This window comes from Phaseolus vulgaris, chromosome 6 (genome assembly GCF_000499845.2).
Source record: "Phaseolus vulgaris cultivar G19833 chromosome 6, P. vulgaris v2.0, whole genome shotgun sequence".
In the NCBI taxonomy this organism is placed as follows: Eukaryota; Viridiplantae; Streptophyta; class Magnoliopsida; order Fabales; family Fabaceae; genus Phaseolus; species Phaseolus vulgaris.
In genome coordinates, this window is record NC_023754.2 from 23,098,611 (window position 1) to 23,118,587 (window position 19,977).

General features: G+C 32.1%; 4 protein-coding genes across 10 annotated transcripts in view; 3 read left to right on the plus strand and 1 right to left on the minus strand.

The window, feature by feature from the left end:
• The window catches only part of LOC137833126 (uncharacterized), an 886-nt gene extending 203 nt beyond the window's left edge, over positions 1–683 (plus strand). The window contains exons 1-3 of one of the 2 annotated variants that reach the window (XM_068641497.1): positions 1–46; positions 167–384; positions 495–683. The exon at positions 1–46 is cut by the window's left edge and continues 203 nt beyond it. In XM_068641497.1, the coding sequence (XP_068497598.1) occupies positions 1–46; positions 167–384; positions 495–515 (285 nt within the window). In that variant the 3' untranslated portion in view covers positions 516–683. The remainder of the gene's footprint in view (positions 47–166; positions 385–494) is intronic. The other variant, XM_068641498.1, reaches the window with a different exon arrangement.
• LOC137831979 (probable ribose-5-phosphate isomerase 4, chloroplastic) overlaps positions 1–2,925 on the plus strand; it is a 12,413-nt gene extending 9,488 nt beyond the window's left edge. The window contains exon 9 of the mRNA XM_068639918.1: positions 2,835–2,925. Coding sequence (XP_068496019.1) covers positions 2,835–2,907 — 73 coding nt within the window. The 3' untranslated portion in view covers positions 2,908–2,925. The remainder of the gene's footprint in view (positions 1–2,834) is intronic.
• Positions 2,926–5,633: 2,708 nt separating this feature from the next.
• Positions 5,634–9,125, plus strand: LOC137831976 (coatomer subunit epsilon-1). The gene is made up of 6 exons (XM_068639908.1): positions 5,634–6,037; positions 6,111–6,262; positions 6,359–6,494; positions 6,728–6,883; positions 7,358–7,437; positions 8,651–9,125. The coding sequence occupies exons 1-6, from the start codon at positions 5,786–5,788 to the stop codon at positions 8,745–8,747; spliced, it is 873 nt and encodes a 290-aa protein (XP_068496009.1). The 5' UTR covers positions 5,634–5,785; the 3' UTR covers positions 8,748–9,125.
• Positions 9,126–10,736: 1,611 nt separating this feature from the next.
• On the minus strand, positions 10,737–18,753 carry LOC137831977 (UDP-arabinose 4-epimerase 1-like). 6 transcript variants are annotated; one of them, XM_068639913.1, is made up of 11 exons: positions 18,357–18,753; positions 17,297–17,437; positions 16,944–17,068; positions 16,045–16,158; positions 15,849–15,956; positions 15,636–15,727; positions 14,616–14,757; positions 14,396–14,490; positions 13,709–13,838; positions 11,238–11,382; positions 10,737–11,149 (listed from the first exon to the last, which is right to left on the minus strand). In XM_068639913.1, the coding sequence occupies exons 2-11, from the start codon at positions 17,355–17,357 to the stop codon at positions 10,914–10,916; spliced, it is 1,248 nt and encodes a 415-aa protein (XP_068496014.1). In that variant the 5' UTR covers positions 17,358–17,437; positions 18,357–18,753; the 3' UTR covers positions 10,737–10,913. The 6 variants fall into 6 exon arrangements, with proteins under 6 accessions (XP_068496014.1, XP_068496011.1, XP_068496016.1 ...); XM_068639910.1 differs by having other exon boundaries at positions 10,737–11,145; positions 11,234–11,382; XM_068639915.1 differs by having other exon boundaries at positions 18,363–18,663.
• Between the last annotated feature and the right edge of the window lie 1,224 nt (positions 18,754–19,977).

Here is a 19,977-nt window from a genome sequence, read left to right on the forward strand (position 1 = left end):
AGTCAAGGTCGTCAGAGTTTTGTTGGTGCTAACATTCAGAGTGGAGGTAACATAACGTGCTAATTAATATATATTTTTTACACTTCAATCCTTTCTTGTTTATAATTTCATTGGGTGCTGTGTGATTCTGAATTTTTCTTCCAACTCCTTCTGTTTTGATTTAAAGAGGTGAATGAAAATGAGGAAGGTGCTAATGAGAAATTATGGAAAGAATTGACGAAAATAGGTGTTGAAAATAATTACTTGACTCTTGTATATGCGCACCTTCATAAGAATCCTGCTGATCTAAAAGCTTTTAATGGTCTTCCAACTGATCACCGCAAGAAATTCTTACATGACCTTCTGCCAAATTATGCACCTCAGGGGTCGGTTCAGGAAGTTGAGGTAAATTACACTTCTCAAAGTTATTTTTATTCTTCTTATCACTTCTCTTAATTATATATATCATGTTTGATTGTTTTTTAATATCTTAAATTAATCATGTCTTTTTGCAGATACGAGAGATGTACTATTGAAAGAAGTTAACACCAAGAAGTACTATGAATAAATAAAACTTGGAGAGTAAAGTGCTTATCTGCATGTTGAAGCTAGAACTTCTGAATAAACCTCCTTTGCATGTATCTTATTATCATAAAACTCACTTTTTATATTGAAAGTGATATTGAAATAAAACCACAATTTACCTTATTTCTAATTATTAAATAAACACCCCATCGATGATCATTTGCAAATGGATAAAAATAATTATATATAAATTTGAAATCAATCTTTAGTTTTTCTAACCTAACCCCACTTGTCTTACACTCCATCTTTTTCATTTTTTTTTTACGAAAATACTATTTAGTTAGTACCTCATTTTGTTTTGTTGAAATGCATAATGAAAATTGTTTTTTTTATGCTAATAGGACTGTGATTGCATAATATATTATAAAAGTTTTTGTTGTGTATGCCATAACAAAATAATAAGTGTTATCATCAAATGTACTTATTTTCAGAAAATTTGAAAAAAAGAAACTGAAGTTTTTTTTTAAAAAGAAAGGTATAATATTGCGTTCTATAAGAATCATAGTTCATTCTCGTTTATTTCCAAATAAATAAATAAAAATAGTCAGAAATATAATAAGATATAAAATGAAATAGTCCTTAAAAATACCTGGATGAAAATAATAAAGTCGAACTAAACATTTCTTTTAACACCATTTTTTCCTATCTAAAATGGAACGATTTGAAAAGATCAAATTCTTCCACCAACTCAATGTCTTTCCCCTACACTTCCATTATAATTGTAAAAAAATAGTCTTAACATTTAAAAAAAAAAATTTAAATTTTTTTAAATAACTTAAATGAAACACAATCTTACCTTTTTTAAATAACCTCATTTACACCTCTATACTCATACTTTTCTTTCAACTACAATAATTTCATAATTTGAGCCTGAACGTGTTGAAAAAAAAAAGTTGTATTTAACATTTTTTAGTGTGAAGATAATTTTTTTTTTTAATTTTGTACTCCATGTTAACACCAGATTGATTTTGTATGAGTTTTGTGACTTCTTAAAAGATGAAAAGAAATAAGTAGATGAAAAAACAGTCATAAGTGAAAACACAACAAAACTTACCCCAACCACTAACTTTCACAATGAGTCACCACAATTAATACTATCACTTACCCCCTGTTTGCTTCCATGAATGTACTGTTCAAGAGGAAGGATGTGAGTGGATATCCATGGTTTGGATCAAGGGATGTGCAGGGAAGTGAAGGAGAGGATATACCTGTGAACAGTAAATATTCTCTCCCCTCAAAATGAAGAGATGTAGAAGGAAAGCCGTGTCAGCATCCCTTATTTCCAAATTTACCCTCATTTGAATGTATCACAATGCTTCATTAGAATGTATTAGTATTTTAAAAAAATTATTGTACAATGTTTAAAATATATATATATATATATATATATATAATATTTAAAATGAAGAAACAAATCATAATAAATTTTAAGGAAGTTTTAAGTTTGTTTATTATTTTATAAAATATTATAAATTAGTGTAAAAAAAAATATAGTTAAATAAAATATTTCATTTATATAATTTGTTGAATACATATTTTTTTTCTAATTATAGTTTTTATATTATATATATTTACATTTAACATATATTTTTTTAATTATAATTTTTTAATTTACGAAATGTGTGAAAGTTTTTCATTTTTAAAAAAAACAACTCATTTTATTATTAATTTTTTTAATAGGCAAGGGTTAATCTGTAAAGTAACAATTCACACCTTCAAAAAAAATTAAAATTTCATCATAACCATCACATCACTCACAAACTCCCATAAACTTTCCTCACACAATTCAAACACCCTCACTTTCTTCACACTTTCCTCACACATCCTCACAACATCCACTCCCTCAAATCCTCACACATCCCCTCCTCAATCCAAACAGAGCCTTAAAGATGAAGAAGAAGGCATCACTCTTTCCAACATGCTCAGAAGGGTATTGTTGAAATTTAAAAAAATGAAGGTGCATAGAAAAAGATATAGAGGTGCAAGAAGAATTTGACTTATAACAAATTTTTTTAATCCAATATAGTAAAAATATTATCCTTTTAAAACTATCATTTCAGAGATGTATTGTTTGCTTTAGGTGCACCAATTTTAGTCCAATGAGTAAATGCAATTATGGTCAACATCTTAGTCACTAAAAATCACACTTTCACCAAATTATTATTGCATTGGTTCTATTAGTATTCTTCTTCCTCGACAACAGAAGCAGTGGAAAGTGGTTTGCTTGACAATGTCAACTCATTTATTTGTATTGTTATGATGTGATGCAGATGCACAGTGATAATTGCTTCTCAGAATGGGCTGAACATTTTGGACAAATTGACAGCAGATATAGTGGGCTAGAAACAGTACTAATTACCTTCCTCTCTTTTTCATCTCACCCCAAATATTTATTATGGGAAAATGATACATGGACAACTTTGCTCCAATATACAACCATTTTTTTTTTCTAAAATTTCAATTTTTTTTGTATAAAATGACAAAAATACCCTTTTTTATATCATTAATTAAGAATTGTATAGTAGAGCAGGTTGTCCATATATCATTCCTCATTTATTATGCAACAACAGTAGCTATCACTAACTATCAAAGGAAGCTGAGGGTTACATGTGCTGTGTTATATATACATGAAACTATTGTTTTGGTTTGTATTTTCCATTCCCAAATGGTTCCATTGTAAGAGGAGGCTCAATAAATTATTAACTGGTCTCCAAGTACAATATAAAATAGAATAATCAATATAACTCCTAGTCCTTTTAAATTAATAAATCATCATATCAAATGGTATATAGTTTATAATAAATCACCATATCATATGGTATATAGTTTAGGAGAGTTTATCTTAAATCTATAAGAAAATATTAATTAGGTTTTCCAAAAAAAAACTTTGAATAATACTTAAAAATAAGTAAAATAAATAGCTTTGTGCTTGTAATTTTGTACGCAACACAGTGGAAGAAATAAAACATCATAATAATTGTTCGTGTGGACGTATGATTGTGCTTGTAATTTTTGTACACAACACAAAATTAAAAGAAATAAAACCTAATAGTTGCTCGTGTGGATATAAAATTGTGCTTTACTCTCAAGCGAAGCAAATAAAAAAAATTACAATAGGATTTAGACGAATTAGTGAAAGATCTCGAATGGGGAAAGAACTATTGCTTCAGGTTAGTTTAATTAGGTTTGAATTAGTGTGGTTTAATGTATTTAAACAATTGAATGATTTAATTTTCAATGGCAGGAATTTAATAAGATATAAAATGAAATAGTCCTTAAAAATACCACGATGAGAATAATAAAGTTCATCTAAGCACTTTTTTTAACACCATTTAAAAAGACCAAATTCTCCCTCCCCCAATTATAATTGTGAAAAATTAGTCTTAACATTTAAAAAAATAAAAATAACTTAAATGAAACACAATCTTACATTTTTTAAATAATCTCAATTGCACTTTCACACTCATACTTCTCTCTCAGTGTTTGAAAGAACAATTTCATAATTTGAACGCATGAAAGAGAGTTAAAAAAGTTGTATTTAACATTTTTTAGTACGAAAATAATTTTTTTTTAATTTTGTACAACTAGGTTTTTTTTTAGGAGTTTTGTGACTTATAAAAAATGTAAAGAAATAGTTAAAACATCACAAAACCTACTCCAATCACCAACTTTCACCATCAGCCACCACTATCACTTAAAGATGAAGAATAAGACATCACTCTTTCTAACATACTCAAAAGGATATGGTTGAAATTAAAAAAAAAATGAAGGATAGAGATAAAAAATATCGAGGTGCAAGAAGAATTGGCTTATAACAATTTTTTTTAATCCAAAATAGTAAAAATATTATCCAAAATCGCATTTTTAAATATATTTGTTTCTTAATGTCTTATGTTTTGTTTTATAATATTTATTTTAAAGTTGTTTTTGTCATTAATAATGAATAGTTCGAAATGTGGTTGATAAAACTTATTTTACATAATAATTCTAGAATATCGTATTTTCAATTAATTTTAAATTCACTTTATATTATTAACAATTTCAAAATACAGAAAAAAAAAGATAGAGTAGAAGGGGAAAGAAATGGAAAGTAAAATCAAGAGAGTATTCTTTCACGTAATACAGCGTAATGACTTAACATTTTTACATTTTGAAGAAAAGCCCAATCTAAAATATATTACACATAATAAATGATCTAAAATTAATGTTAAACTATTTTGAATCCATTATTTTAATAATTTTATAATACATTTTTAATTATGATTATGAAACAAAATAATTTAAAATATATTTGAAAAAAATCATTCCACAAACGTAAAATTATAACTTTCAAGAGAATTTTATCTCAGAAGTTCTTAAAATCTTTCAGAAAGTTTGTTTAGAAAACATAGTTACACCATCTCTCCTTCAGTTACATACTTTTTCTTAAAACCAACAAATATGTTGTCTTAATTTTAAGGTTTCGAATTTTTAAGTTTATGGACTGAATATTTTTAAATCGTTCATGATATTTATGAGACAAAAAAGATTATGTAACGTTTTGAAATAATTACCGTAGAATAGTTTAAAATCAATTTTAAATTATTACTTGAGATTATGTGTCCGATTCCCACTGTGATTTTTTTTTTTCAGGATTTTTACCATGAAATTTCTTTAGTACATTCTTGGAAAGTATTTTTTAGAAATTACTAATATTTTAAAAAGTATTTTTTTTAATTATAATGTAGCGGGAGGTGTACAAATATTTTTGGATTTTTTTTTTTCAGAATATTTTTGAAACATATTTTTAAGAACATATTTTATTAATTTTGGATTTATCAATCCGGAAATAAATAAAAAATGTTACAGAAAGTATATTATAAAAGATTTTGTCGGGATATCTTATTTTGGAAACATCCTTTACATATAACTTCTATTCTCGAAATACTTTTTCTTACATTTCAAAAAATGTTACTTATATAACTTCTATTCTCGAAATATTTTTTCTTACATTTCAAAAAATGTAGGCTGCAGAAAGAAAAAATGTATGAGTGCAGAAGAAAAGTTTAGGGGTGCAGGAAGAAACTCCTACTGTTGAGATGTTGATAGTAGGCCCAATAACAGCCCAGAATACTGAGAACACGAAACAAAAAGAATGCGAGTGACGAGAGTCTGAGTTCTCTCTCTCCCTCTCTGTTTGTGTGTGAATCGTGTGCTTGATCGCTGAGATCTGAATCTATCGATGGCGACACCGGATCACCTGTTCAACCTCCGCAACAATTTCTATCTCGGCGCCTACCAAGCCGCCATCAACAGCAGCGACGTCTCCAACCTCTCCGAAGACGACGCCCTAGAGCGCGACACCCTCGTCCACCGCTGCTACATCGCCCTCGGTCAGTTGCAGTTCGTCATTTCCGAGATCCACGACGACGCTCCCACTCCTCTCCAGGCCGTCAAACTCCTCGCCCTCTATTTCTCCTCTCCCGACACCAAGGCATGCTTCTTTCATTTTCTCCTCAATTTCTCGTCTCACTTATCTCATCCGCTCTCCTCTCGAAATCTCGCAGGACTCCGCTATCTCCAGCCTCAGGGAATGGCTGGCGGATCCCGCCATCGGCAACAACGCCACGCTCAGGCTCGTCGCCGGTCTCGTCTTCCTCCACGAGAATGATTTCAACGAAGCTCTTAAACACACCAATGCCGGAGGGACCATGGAACTGTATAATTCTTCTCTCTCTTTTTATCTTTTTTTTTTCATTTTAATTATTTCGTTTCTTTACTGTAATTGTTTTTGCGTTTTTTGTTTTGTTTTCAGGCACGCGTTGAATGTTCAGATCTTCATTAAGATGCATAGGTCGGATTACGCGGAGAGGCAGCTGCGGACCATGCAGCAGATCGATGAGGATCACACTCTCACTCAACTCGCCAATGCGTGGCTCGATTTGGCTGTGGTATTAGTTAATTTATTTATAATAGTTGTTGTGATAAGAAATTAGGAATTGTAATTTTCGGAGATGTGATATATGATCAAATTCAAGTATGAAAGTCTTAGATTCTGCATCTTACAGGCTGATTATGGAAGATTGAGTTAGGTTTAACACCTACTAAGTAGAAATAATAGTAAAAAAAGTGATAAATTTTGGAGTGTTTAATTGATGGGTTTGGCCGGATGATGGTGGATCAGGGAGGGTCGAAGATTCAGGAGGCGTATCTGATATTCCAAGATATGTCGGAGAGGTATCAGTCCACCAGTTTGCTTTTGAATGGCAAGGCGGTTTGCTGCATGCACATGGGCAACTTTGACGAAGCAGAGACCCTTTTGGTTGAAGCGTTGAACAAGGCACGTTTTACACACTGTTCTTATTCTACTGGTGTTCTCTTCCATGGATTTGATAATTTAATTGATTTTGTATTGTGCTTATGATTTTCTTAGATTTTTAAATTGCTGAGTTACTTTCCGAGAATTTTTAGTTATTATAGACAGGCACACCATTTTCTGGAGTATGTAGGGGAAAAAAGAGAGAAATGGAAAGAAAAGGAGAAGGAAGAGGGAAAAGTGATAAGATTTGATGAGTGATATTATAGAAAAGAGAGATAGGAAGAAATTAGGGTAGAAAGCAGATGGAAGAAAAGGTGAATGTTGTTTATATTTTTTTCCTTTTAAACTGATCTCATCCTGAAAGGATTTTTTTCTGAGTGTACTTTGTGCGAGCTCTTGTTTTTAGCTTTTAATCTGTTGTTCAAAAATGCCTTTTGATGGGTGATTTGTTGTTTTGGAAAATTGTGTGTGATGAAAATTGTGTGGCTTATACAGGATGCCAGGGATCCTGAAACGCTAGCCAATCTAGTTGTATGCTGCCTTCATCTTGGCAAGCCATCTAACAAATCGTTCAGGTAAACTCTTTGGACATCTTTACTGTTTGTTTCCTCTCTCTTTCTCTGTGAATAACTCTTTGGACATCTTCTTACATTTAATATTTATCGCTGTATGTTTATTGAAAATATCCTATTGCATGGATATAATGTCGTACATTGCTGGCTGAATCTTAGTTCCTTGAGAAAAGTACTATTCAATTCTGAATCAATTATATGTATTTGTTATGAGTCAGGGCATGCTAGGTGTGTTTGTATTTTATAGATGGAGTTATGCCTTCCTAACTTGTTAAAAAACTTTCGTAGCTCTTAAGTTTTAAATACTAGTATTGGGTGAATGAGAGCTTCAGGGTTGGCACAGAATGGATCAACGTTTTAAAAGCATGCACTCATTCTTGTTATAAGTTGATGAATATAGTGTTAGAATTTATATGAATTCTATATTGAACCAACCAATATTCCATGGATCACAGATTTTAAATCCAAACCTCACAATGTTTCTCCCCAATTTGGAGTGTCAAATCTTATCGGCACCATATCAATACTGAATTTTAACATACCCTTCAACAGTTATAGTAATTAGTGAAGTTAACATCGGTTATATAAATAAGAGAACATGAGTTGTTCTCAAACTGGTAATATGTCAAGTCCAAAACTTTAATATAATATATAGAAAAGGCATACCATGTATACTTACACACAATAGACATTTGTTCAATTTAAAGGGTTGAATAATATTGTTCAAAACATTAAACCAAGCCATGCTGGGAAGAAACAATTTTTTTTTGGAGTTGAACACTTAACACCCCTAATCTAAAAGGGGAGTTGATTTAACACATTTCAAGTGTATTGACAAAAATACTGTTATTTACATTTTGAAATTCGATACTATAAGGTTTTAAAGTAAATTAATTTTGAAACTTCTTTCTTCCTCTTTCCTGAGTTGAACCAAACAGTCCCTAACTCTCCACTTCCTTTGTAAAAATAGCTTTCATCTGCCATCGTCAATGGGAGGGTATTTTTTAACTTTCAGTATATAATTTTACTGAGTGAATAGGGAACATAAAGCTTTTTTGTTTCTTATTTGATTGAATGTCCCGTTACACTTCTGGGTTTACTTTCCCCTTTTTAATTTATTCCTTGCTTTCCGTTTATCACTTGATCTGGTTTGGTATTTCTTATTCTCTATCACGTATATTTTTTACCAATGTATGTGACTTGCATTGCTTTGCAGCCAGCTGAAACTTTCTCACGCAGATCATGTTCTCGTCAAACGGGTAACATCAGCAGAAGAAAGTTTTGATAGAGCTCTACAAACATTTTCTTCATGAGTCGATTATTCAATTTCTTTCAGGAGTTGAATGGTTTGAGGTCTTCCATGCAATCTTCACACCTTATCGTGGCCATTGTATTGGGTTGCGTATCTTAGAACATAATCAACTGGGTAATGTGGCATAGTATTCAAATTTATAACATTGTTTGGTTTACTGAGTCTTGATGTTGTAAAAGCTACATCTGACATTATTTGTTACGCAAGTTAATTTACATCGTATATTTTACTAAAAAAAGAAGAAATGGCTATAGGTATTGATTGAGTAAACAAGATTACGAGAGTGGATAGATTGGCGAATATGTATTCACTTTTATCCAAAGTTTTGTACTCTCTTATATGTATTTTTCATGTCAAAAATAAAATTGATTGTGGTGAAGTAGTTGTTTGCCAACTAAATCGTGTATATGGAAAGGGGTAGTGTACATCAATGCGTTTTTGTGATTAACCTGGGGTATCTATTTTGGCTTTTGCAGTAACATGACCAGAATACTGGTGGTTGACGCTGTTGGTCTCGACTTATATTTGGATAGAGATTGAATATTTATTAATATGTTGAAGTTTGCAGATAACCCATAATTGAAACATAATAGTGTGTTAGTTAATTTGCAGAAAATGTGATAAAATTAGTTGGTTTTGTGTGTGAATGTGACAGTTTTTATGAACAATTGATGAATAATATTTGTAGTATTAGTTGGAAATATATCCATTATTTATCGTTGATTATGGAATAATGCTCATTTAAATTTAAACATTAATGCAGGTATTGATTAGTTGGAAATTTTCAATAGATTATTTGCTCGGGTTTATTTTGGAAATTAATATTTTCACTAAAAAAACATGTGATTAGTATTTAATAAGTATTTTCCAAGCTTTAAGTGTACTTATTTGCTTAATATTTTTAAAAAATGTTTTATTGTACTAACACCAAATTCTAAAAGTTTATTAAAATGATAACAAATTGTATTATTTAATGCAGTGGTTTAAATTTTTTAATTTATTTTGGATATAGAATAAATTAGTTGTTTTTTTAATTTTTTGATAAATTCTAAATAGTGTCCGAAGTTTTAAATTTTTGATAGAGATGCATACAAATAATTCTTTTGCGAGTATTTTATATATTCTTAATATTGAAATAATAATAGTTTGTAAGATTCAAACATTTTTTAGACAATGTCTTTTATTATTTTGTTGAAACCACTATAATGATAATAAAATAATGATGGTACATTATGATTACGCTAGTATTACATCATCAAATCCATAAATATACGTCACATCAATTGATTATAGCATTAAATTACAAGAAGAATGTTACTATTTCCATCCTTATAATAAGATACGTTTTAAAAAAAAATGTTGATCCTTCTTATAAAGTATTTTATAATTTTTGAACTTTATATTTATTTTATTGTTTATCCCTATTAAAGGTTATGATTTTTTATATTTTGTATAAATGAATAGTAAAAAAATTTAAAATATTATTAATGAAAGCTAATTTGGTATTTCTTTTACTTCTTTTTAAGTATTATTCAAGGTTTTTTTGGAAAAACTAATTAATAAAAAAATAATAATAAAATGTTTAGAATATTTATTTATTTTACTTTTTTCTTATTTGTATTACAAGGATTATATACAAACTAATTAAAACCTAGATGAAAGGTAAGGAACAACAGAATAATTAATGTGTCGTTTTAGAGTTTTTTTTAGAAATCAACATCAACAAATATATATTTTTTACTTTAATTAAATATTTACAAAACGTTATTAGATAAAAAAAAATATTTAAAAAATACGACACTTAAAAAGAAGAAAAATTATAAAAAAAACAATAATATAACACCTAAGAGAAGAAGGGAAGTAGATTATTTGTAACATCTTTTAAAATTTTACTAAATTGTTTTTTTATTGACGTGTGTGATTATGTTAGAAGCATATTGTCTAGATGGAGTATTAAAAAAATGTCATAAAGCTTCGAAAAAAAGAAGTATTACAGCTAATTCCACGATTGAATATTATTTGGTTAGGTGAATGCTGCAACAGAAAACATTATCATTATTGACTCATTGTACGTCGAATACACATGTAAGTATAACGAATGAACTAGCAAACTCCCTAGGGACAAAAAATATAATGGTGAGGCCCATGATGTGAGATCAGTACAAACTCAGATTGCAGATGAAATGCCATAACCATTACGATGAGATTTTTGCCATTTCCATGCAATCTGTAAGCTCTTCTCAAGGTCAGTGTGTTTTGCAGTCCAATTCAGTTCCAAGTTTATCTTAGAAGGGTCACTATACACTTCTGCATAATCACCAGGTCTACGAGGAAGAAGGTCCACTTTGATGTTCACCCCTGTGGCCTTTTTGCATGCATCCACAAACTCCTTCACTGATCTACCTGATAAATTATAAACCCCTTATGAGAAATCCGTGGATTGGCATCAAAACATTATTTCTTCATATTCAAAGTGTAATAAAAAACCTACCTTTTCCAGTGCCAACATTGTAGATCCCTACTTTCCCCGGTTGTGCCTTTTCAAGAGCCTTCACATGAGCATCAACCAAATCGGTTACATCAATGTAGTCTCGTATGCATGTTCCATCCGGTGTCTTGTAGTCAGTTCCTCTAACCTGCATGGTGCAAACAGATACAATCAGTACATGTTCATTATAGTTTACAACAGGACACACACTGTGTTATTTGCAATATATTACAACGGATTATTTTCTTTGCAACTTTGAATGATAGGATTTGAAGATTGTTGTTCGGAGTGGAATTGCTAATGGAAATGGTTCCAAATTAGCCACTGATGATATCGTTGCAAAACCTTCTGAGGAAGAAAATAAAGATTTCACGAAGGAGGCTTTTCATATGTTCTCAACACCAAAATACTTCAAACACACCAAATCTATAACGATTTCATTATATTTTTCATTGACGTTTGTAACTTGAATATTTGCTTAAGATATCTAATTGGATTATTCCAAATCTTATACATGTCTAAAGTCTTCTAAATACTATAAATTTTGTAGTATAAGTCCTTTAAAATCCAAATGTTGATAATACTTAAAAAAATTTCTCACAAGCCATCACACTCCTATGTACATGGTATTTTAAAAGCTACAATACTTTTGTATGTAAAAACAATATTTTGAAACCTTACTTCAATATACAACTCCTAATGTCTTACCATCACTCAAAATCAAAACAAAGCTGGTATAAAATTTACTTATATATGGTCGACTCATGCCAAGACTTCTACCGAGGCAATAAAAATCATTCATCTAGTAGGAGTTTGAGTGCATGGAAATAGCAAGATTATCATGAGTTTGGTAACTTTGGAAAATATAGCTGTTTAATCCGACTGCCTTGACTAATGCTCCTGACTAGGGGTGGTCATGGCAAAATCCAATCTAGATCCAATCCAAATCCAAATAAATGGATTGGATTTAAAATTCATATCCATTTTAACTAGATCAAATTTATTTGGATTTTTTTTAAATCCATTTAAAGTGAATTAAATCTAGATTAAATCCACTTTGTCAATTATAATAAATCCATTTTCCATTTTGATATGGACACAGACTAACTTGGCTCGAGATGGATCTAAGCCGACTCAACCTGGACGCGGACAAACTCGGATCGACATAGCCCGGGTCCGTTCGGCTCTACATCGGCCCAGACCACTCGACATCCTGGGCCTGAACCACTCAACAACGGCCCAGGCTCAAACGACTCAAAACCGGCCCGGGCCCAGAGGACTCAACATCGGCCCGGGACCGAACAAATCGACATTGGCCCAGGACCGAACAACTCGACATCGACCCGGGCCTGCTTGGCTCGACATCGACCCGAGCCTGCTTGGCTCGACATCAACTCGGGCCCGCTCGACACGACCTCGACCCAGGCCCACTCAGCTCTACATCAGCCCAGACCTGCTCGACACGACATCACCCAGGCCCGCTTGGCTCAACATCGGCCCAAATCCACTCGGTTCGACATCAACCTGGGCCCGCTCGGCTCGACATTGATCAGGGCCCGCTCTGCTTGACATCTGCCCGGGCCCGCTTGGCTCGACATCAACTCGGGCCTGCTCGACACGACATTGCTTAGGCCCGCTCAGCTCTACATCAGCCCAGGCCTGCTCGACACGACATCGCCCAAGCCCGCTTAGCTCAACATCAGCCCGAGTCCGCTCGGTTCAACATCAACCTAGGCCCGCTCCGCTCAACTTGACATCGGCCCAGGCCCACTCCGCTCGACATCAGCTCGGGCCTTCTAGGCTCGACATCGGCCCAGGCCCGCTCAGCTCAATATTGGCCTTGGCCCGCTTGGTTCGACATCAACCTGGGCCCGCTCTGCTTAATATCGGTCTTGGCCGACTCAGCTCGACATCGGCCTGGGCCTGCTTGACTCGATATCGGACCCGAAAGACTCAGCTCGACTAGGTATCAGCCCCTACCCCCTCGACTTGATATCGGCCCCGACCGACTCGGTTCGACTCAATATCGGCCACTCAGCTCGACTTTGGCCCATACCGACTCGATTCGACATCGGCCCAGGCTCGAACGACTCAACAACGACCTGGGTCCAGACGACTCAACATCGAGTCAGGACCGGACGGTTCGACATCAGTTCAAGCCCGCTCAACACATCATTGCTCAGGCCCGCTTAGCTCGACATCAGCCCAGGCCCGCTCTGCTCGACATCTGCCTAGGCCGCTCGACATCAGCCTGGGCCTTCTCGGCTCGACATCGGCCGATTTAAAATCCAAAAATATGGATTTGGATTTGAAATAAATCCATTTAAATGGATTAAAACTAATATGGATTTGGATAATTATAGATTGGATTTTATAATTTTGATTTTTTGCCCACCCTTACTCGTGAGAAGATATGCATCAAATGTAAAGAAATTCTATTTCATCCAAAAGTAAAAATGATAGACTTAACATACCTTTAAGCCAGTTGTGATACCACGAGCTGCATCAAAACACGCACCAGAAATTCGACCGTGTTCTCGAAGTTCAGGTCTTGGAGCCTCGCCTAATCTGCCCTCTGGATCTGATCCAATCACATTGAAGTATCTACAAGTTTCACAGGGAAAAATAAATAGAAATCACAACCATAGCTAACTATAAACACTTATATTTAAATCCAAGTTCCATTGATTTGCCACGCTATCTTTCATTCATTGTCAAACCTCAAATAATATACCAACTGTCCAAACAACATTATTTGTTCTGTTTTGTTATGCTAAACAAATAAAAAAATACTGATATTTATTTTACTTATAGTAGATGCCAAATGCTAATAAAAGGTTTTTATCATACAAAGAAACATAACAAGGATCTTCCTCAAACCTTCCCAGCCCATATCCACCCATCATCATAGGGAGGGAAAAAACAGACAGTGACATCAAAGAGACCGGGGAAAGAAAATGGCATATTTATATTAGAGTAGCATTGAATGAGTCTGCATTAGAAAAATGAATAATAAAAGAAAAATAAAAAAATGCATTTGACTTGAATCATGACTCACCTCTTGAGAATCAATAGTAATTTAAGAATAAAGGGCACACATTAAACACCAATAAGCAATTTAAAATAAGGGGAAGTGAGATATGTAAATGTAAAATACATACCTCAGAATCATTACTGCCATGTTAGAAGTTTTAGAAAAATCAAGGATGATATCTTCTGACATCTTCTTGGCTTTTCCATATGGATTAATTGGTTTCTGGAATTGAAGAACATAATGGTAAGACTACATTCCAATGTGTATTAACGACATTGCAAGATGTGCAACGGAAATAAAAAGTTCTTAACCAAACTCATCATTCATCCACACTTAAGATTTCCCACCTGATCTGTTTCTTCTGTAATAGGCATCTTTTCAGGTTCCCCATATGTTGCACATGTACTAGAATATATTAATTTCTTCACTCCGTATTTAGCCATAGATTCCAATACCAACAAGGTATTTGATGTAATATTGTGATAATACCTGACAAAAAAAGTGTTAAAAAAAGTAGAACTGAAATAGATAATTTTTAACACCAGGGAATCACATCTAAATCTCACAAAAAACATAACATAATTCCATCTCCTCCACCCCCCAGAAAAATAACTGGGGACCAAGCAAGTTTAGTAAATTAAAAGCAATACATTCTAGCAAAGACTCGTTTTCTATATGCATTGGTGCATAAAGAACTAAGAGAGTAATCCGAGAGAACTATCAATACTGTAAATAGCTACAAAGCTAATTGTGTACGTCAAGTCATCAACCTCAACTAAGAATTATTACAGGAAGATACACAACTACAGTGACAACCATCTAAACATCACTTACTATTCTCATAACAGTTTGATCCAACTCTCAACAAAATCATATCTAATTACAACAATAAAGATATATAGCATAATAAATTTCATTAAATTAGGTATCTCACACACTCTTTAGCACCCAAAATTGGTCAGTATTATGATTTTCTAAGCAACTTTTGAGAGGCTATTCCTAGAAAAAGAGGTCCAATCCAACTTTTCTGTAGGTATTCGTCATTTCATACACTAGATCAGCAGCTACGTTGTGCTCATCTTTATAGTTCTTATCCATGTTCACATAATTTAAAAACCTCGATAGAAAATAATACTATTACTCAATATGTTATCAGAAAAATGTAAACGCTATTGAAATATAATCACCAGCTTTATCTGTAAACCCTTGTCAAATTGGTAATATAAATTTGAAAATGTCAACTTCCATCTAAAACGTCAATCTGTTGTACAAGCTACATGGGTGGGTGGAAGAAATAAGAAAGCACAGATAGATGCTACTTCCCAGTTCCCACTTTTTGTCCCTGAGTAAAAGATATAAGTACTTACTTAAGAGGGTCAAGTGTGCTTTCTCCCACATACGCAACAGCAGCAAAATGAATCACAGCATCAAATTTATTCTCTGAAAATATTTTATTCACCTAATAACCAGTCAAGTAGACAACTTTTCTTGGGAAATCTCTAACATTGTGCTTCAACAAAGGGTTTAAATAAATTCAACACCAAATTATTTCTTGCAATAAGGAAAGATTATAAGGATACAGATTCTTTATCTCCCAAGTCAGCGTATATAAATTGAAGTCTTCCAGGTTCTGGAAATAATTCTTGAAGAACCCTGACAGCACCCAAATTGCCACGTGATAGATTATCCTGTAAACAAGAAAAACTGTTTAGCAGACAGAACAGTAAATGCATTCAAATTGATCAGAGCAGCTTTTGTTATTATGAAGAGGCACACCACTATGGTGACACGATAAAAATCCCTCAGAAGCCGTAGGGTAGCATGCGAGCCAATATAGCCTGCACCTCCTGTCACTAAAACATGAGTGACACCAGGTTCACGGATGGAAAACTGAAAAGGGCCCCAAAAGAATAATCAACAATTTGAACAAAAGGGTAAAATAGCAATCAATTTACATGTACAAAACATAACAAGAAAAGGTAGAAAATTACAACTGAAAACATATCTACAACAATTTTTCCCTTGTAAATCCTCATTTTTTATTCATTCAAAATTTCTTTCTTTCTTATATACATCTCGCACCACCTGCAAACACCAAAACAAACATACACAAGCTTCATTGTTCTTTAATTTGATACAGTAAAAATAGCTCACCATCTCTATCAATGATTCATTCACCAGCCACTTCAAGGTATCTTTCAGTAGTAAAATAATCAAAACAGCCAAAGAAACTATAAAGAAGTTTTATATATGTCAAAAATCATTACAACAAATAACTCTATCAGACAACAAAAGGCACACTATCATGCAGTAAACCTATAAGTAGCATAAACATTCTGAGAAATCAAATTAAATTTGAGAAATCATTTCTCTCACTGACAACCAGTTAAGAAGAACAATTCATTAATAGAAATTAAACTAACAGGATTTATGGCATCATCCTTCACGTCTCATTCAGTCATTTAACAATTCATTAATAGAAATTAAACTAACAGGATATATGGCATCATCCTTCACGTCTCATTCAGTCATTCAGATATTTATGAACAAATGTATTAAATAAAACATGAAAACACATAATAGAAAGTATAACATATAGATATTCAAACGTACATATATACCTTATTGACTATGATAATCATGAGTATTTGATGAGGTAAGGTAAGAAGGATTACCGGACTAGGGGGATTCAAAGATGGAGATCTCTTGATCATGATAATGCATAATGCCGTTAATGCTGCAGCAAGAAAAACTTTTCCAACAAAATTGCCCTTCCTTTTTGGATCCACATAATCCATGCCTAAAATGAACATAAAAACATATATCTTAAAACATCAATTTAGTTATAATGATAAATAAACAACCAAGCAAAAAAATTACAGAACTTTGTCAAATAATGAATTTTCAAACACCTTATGCAAATACTTGTTTCCAATCATATTTTGAAATTGATTAATGCTTTGAGTAACCTAAGCTTCATTGCACAGCAGAGTCATACCACTATTTCTTGTCAATTCTAAAATCTTACCTCCCAAAGACATAGATCTGGTTGACCTTGGCTGACTTCTGGTCCGAGCAAAATTTAGCATTTGCAAAGTTAATAAGGTCTGACTCCCCCAATACAAATGATCATATCAAGCTCCACTTCCACAATGATTTGAGTGATATGCTGCAGTGAAAACCAGATCATGTAAGTTTATTTTCTCTGAAAGGAAGACGTCAAAACAGCCCTGAAGAAGAAGTTCAGACTGAAAAAACAGCATAACAAAAATCAGACAAACAAATAGCCCTTCAAAAGGGTAAACAAGAAGTTTTGTTTGTATGTAAAAGTTTGAAAGGTTAAAAGAAAAACATGAAGACCATAATAATAAAGGGGGAAAAGGATTCAAAAAGTTCAGATACTAAACACTACGAAACTAAATAAAGCAAACAAAACACAATCCCGCCAATTCACCAATAAATCCAATTATTCAAAACTCCATAGCTGGTGAGAGAGAACATATCCAGAAATGAAAGATCCAGAGAATTACAGAAGAAGAAAAATCTTGTAAGATAGAAAGCAAACAAAAAGGGCTAAAGATTGCTCACAGTCATAGCATGTTTTACCACAAAAGCAACATTGCAAACGACATGCAGAGAAAAATCTGTCAGAGTGGGTCACGAGGGGAAAACCCCACAAAACCACTTTAAGAAAAAAATCACCAAGAAGACCAGAACAACATAGGACCAAAAAAACAGCTTCAAAATTTCATCATCAAGATCCAACACAACAGGCAAGCAAAAACAGCATCATCAGTCCATGAAACTTAACCCCTGATAAACAATTCAAACTCCACAACAGACAAAAACCCCTTTGATTTTACATTTGCATCATCACCAACTACTAGCCAACCAACCAAGAAGATCAAAGACCAACCCAGATACCAAAAACCCAAAGATTTGTCAGGGAAAACAAAAAACAAATCAAAAGCCTTGAATAGCACAAGACATGGAGAATTGAGCAAGAAAACCATCAGAACAGTTGTTGTTTTTAAAGGAAACAAAAACAACGAAAAGAAGAAAACAAAAGGAAGGAGCACCGCCAGCACCTTAACCTTATGCAGCTGCCCAGAAGCGCAGAAGACGTTATAATGCGAAAAAGAGAGTAAATTTAACGGTTTGTAGAGAAAAAGAAAAGTGGGAAATCTGGAAAAAAGAAAATGAAGTGGCGGATTGAGGGCAGAAGACAGGGGAGTGGAAAGAGAATGAGAAGAAAAGTACAAAAGGGGAAGGTGATGGTAGGAATGAAGAGGTGCAGTGGAATTATGGGGTGGCGTTGAAATTGTGAGTGTGTTAGAAGTGGGAGAGAAAGAGAGAGAAGAATGGGTTCTAATAGACTGCGTCTCCTCTGCATCCATGTTGTCAAAAGCGTTACAGGGCATTTGACACCGCAAGGGAACAACATCGTAGACTTTATTTTATTTTTTCTTCTTTTGTTATTTTCTCATTTTCAAAATCAAAAATGTTTCTTTTATACCATCCAATAAATATTAATATTTTAATTATTTATATAAATTTATAATTTTAAAATTTATTTTAATTTTTTTTATTAAATTTCTTTTATTATTATAAATATTATTATTTTGTTGTGAGTATAAAATGAAACAAATATAAAAATATCATAAATATCATAATCCTTTCAAAATATCTCAATTGAGATATGAGGTTTTATATTTTCCTCAAATTTTGAGTGAGAATACATGCAAACACAGATAATTTAATACTTAATTGGGAAATTATACTTTCACACTCTTCAAAATTTACACTTTCATCTAATAACTACTTTTATTAATTTTTTATTTCATAATTTATTTATATTTTAATTAAATAATTTAATTTAATATTTTATTATTATGTAGTTGTTAAATAGATGTTAGAGAAAATATAGAATGTTAAAATAGTTTTTTTCTTTTGAAGCATATGGAATCATTCTTGTAGTTTATGGTTTGATTTAATCAAGTTTAAGAATTAAAATAAAAGATTGAAAATTTTAGAATACTAATGTTTTTAACATCTAAAGTTGTTGTGTTTGGATGATTTAAGTTTATATTTAAATTATTTAAAATAAATTCTGTATTTAGTGAGGTTAATTTTATTATTAGTATTAGTTTATTAATCTTGTAGAAATGCATATATGGAAAATTAAACTTATTATTTGTGTAGCTATATATGAAAATATATAAATATATTTTTTCCATTGAGTTACTTTAATTCTCTTTTCGAACTTTACTTCTTGTAATCCTTACCTGCTTTTATGATTTAAAATCTACAAATATTATTTTTAGTTATAAAATAATGGGTAACCTTTAATTTGCTCTGTTTTTATAAGGAATCAATTTTAGATAATTATGAATATAGTATCCTAGTAATAATGAAAGTGCAAATGTGGACATGTAATTTTAATACTTTATACCTTATAAATCTACATTCAATTATTTGATCAAAGTGACCATTAAATACATGAGTAATAAGAATTATGTTTTTTGGAAAAAGTAGTAATACTTAAAAGTATTTAATATTGTGTTTGATGGAAAATTACTTAACTTTTAATAAATTTAAAATATTTTATTTGAATGCAATATTTAAATTTATTAAATTTTAATTCTTGTTTGAATAAAGTATTTCTATTATCATTAAATACAAAATATGAAATTCAAAATTATAAAATAC

Excerpts from the sequence above, each read along its gene's own strand:
- LOC137831976 (XM_068639908.1), top strand. The coding sequence starts at position 5,786 with ATGGCGACACCGGATCACCTGTTCAACCTCCGCAACAATTTCTATCTC. Across the intron at positions 6,495-6,727 it reads CGTGGCTCGATTTGGCTGTG|GGAGGGTCGAAGATTCAGGA; the intron begins GTATTAGTTAAT and ends ATGGTGGATCAG. Across the intron at positions 7,438-8,650 it reads CCATCTAACAAATCGTTCAG|CCAGCTGAAACTTTCTCACG; the intron begins GTAAACTCTTTG and ends ATTGCTTTGCAG.
- LOC137831977 (XM_068639913.1), bottom strand. The coding sequence starts at position 17,357 with ATGCTAAATTTTGCTCGGACCAGAAGTCAGCCAAGGTCAACCAGATCT. Across the intron at positions 15,957-16,044 it reads TTTATCGTGTCACCATAGTG|GATAATCTATCACGTGGCAA; the intron begins GTGTGCCTCTTC and ends TCTTGTTTACAG. Across the intron at positions 13,839-14,395 it reads ATGGCAGTAATGATTCTGAG|ATACTTCAATGTGATTGGAT; the intron begins GTATGTATTTTA and ends TGAAACTTGTAG.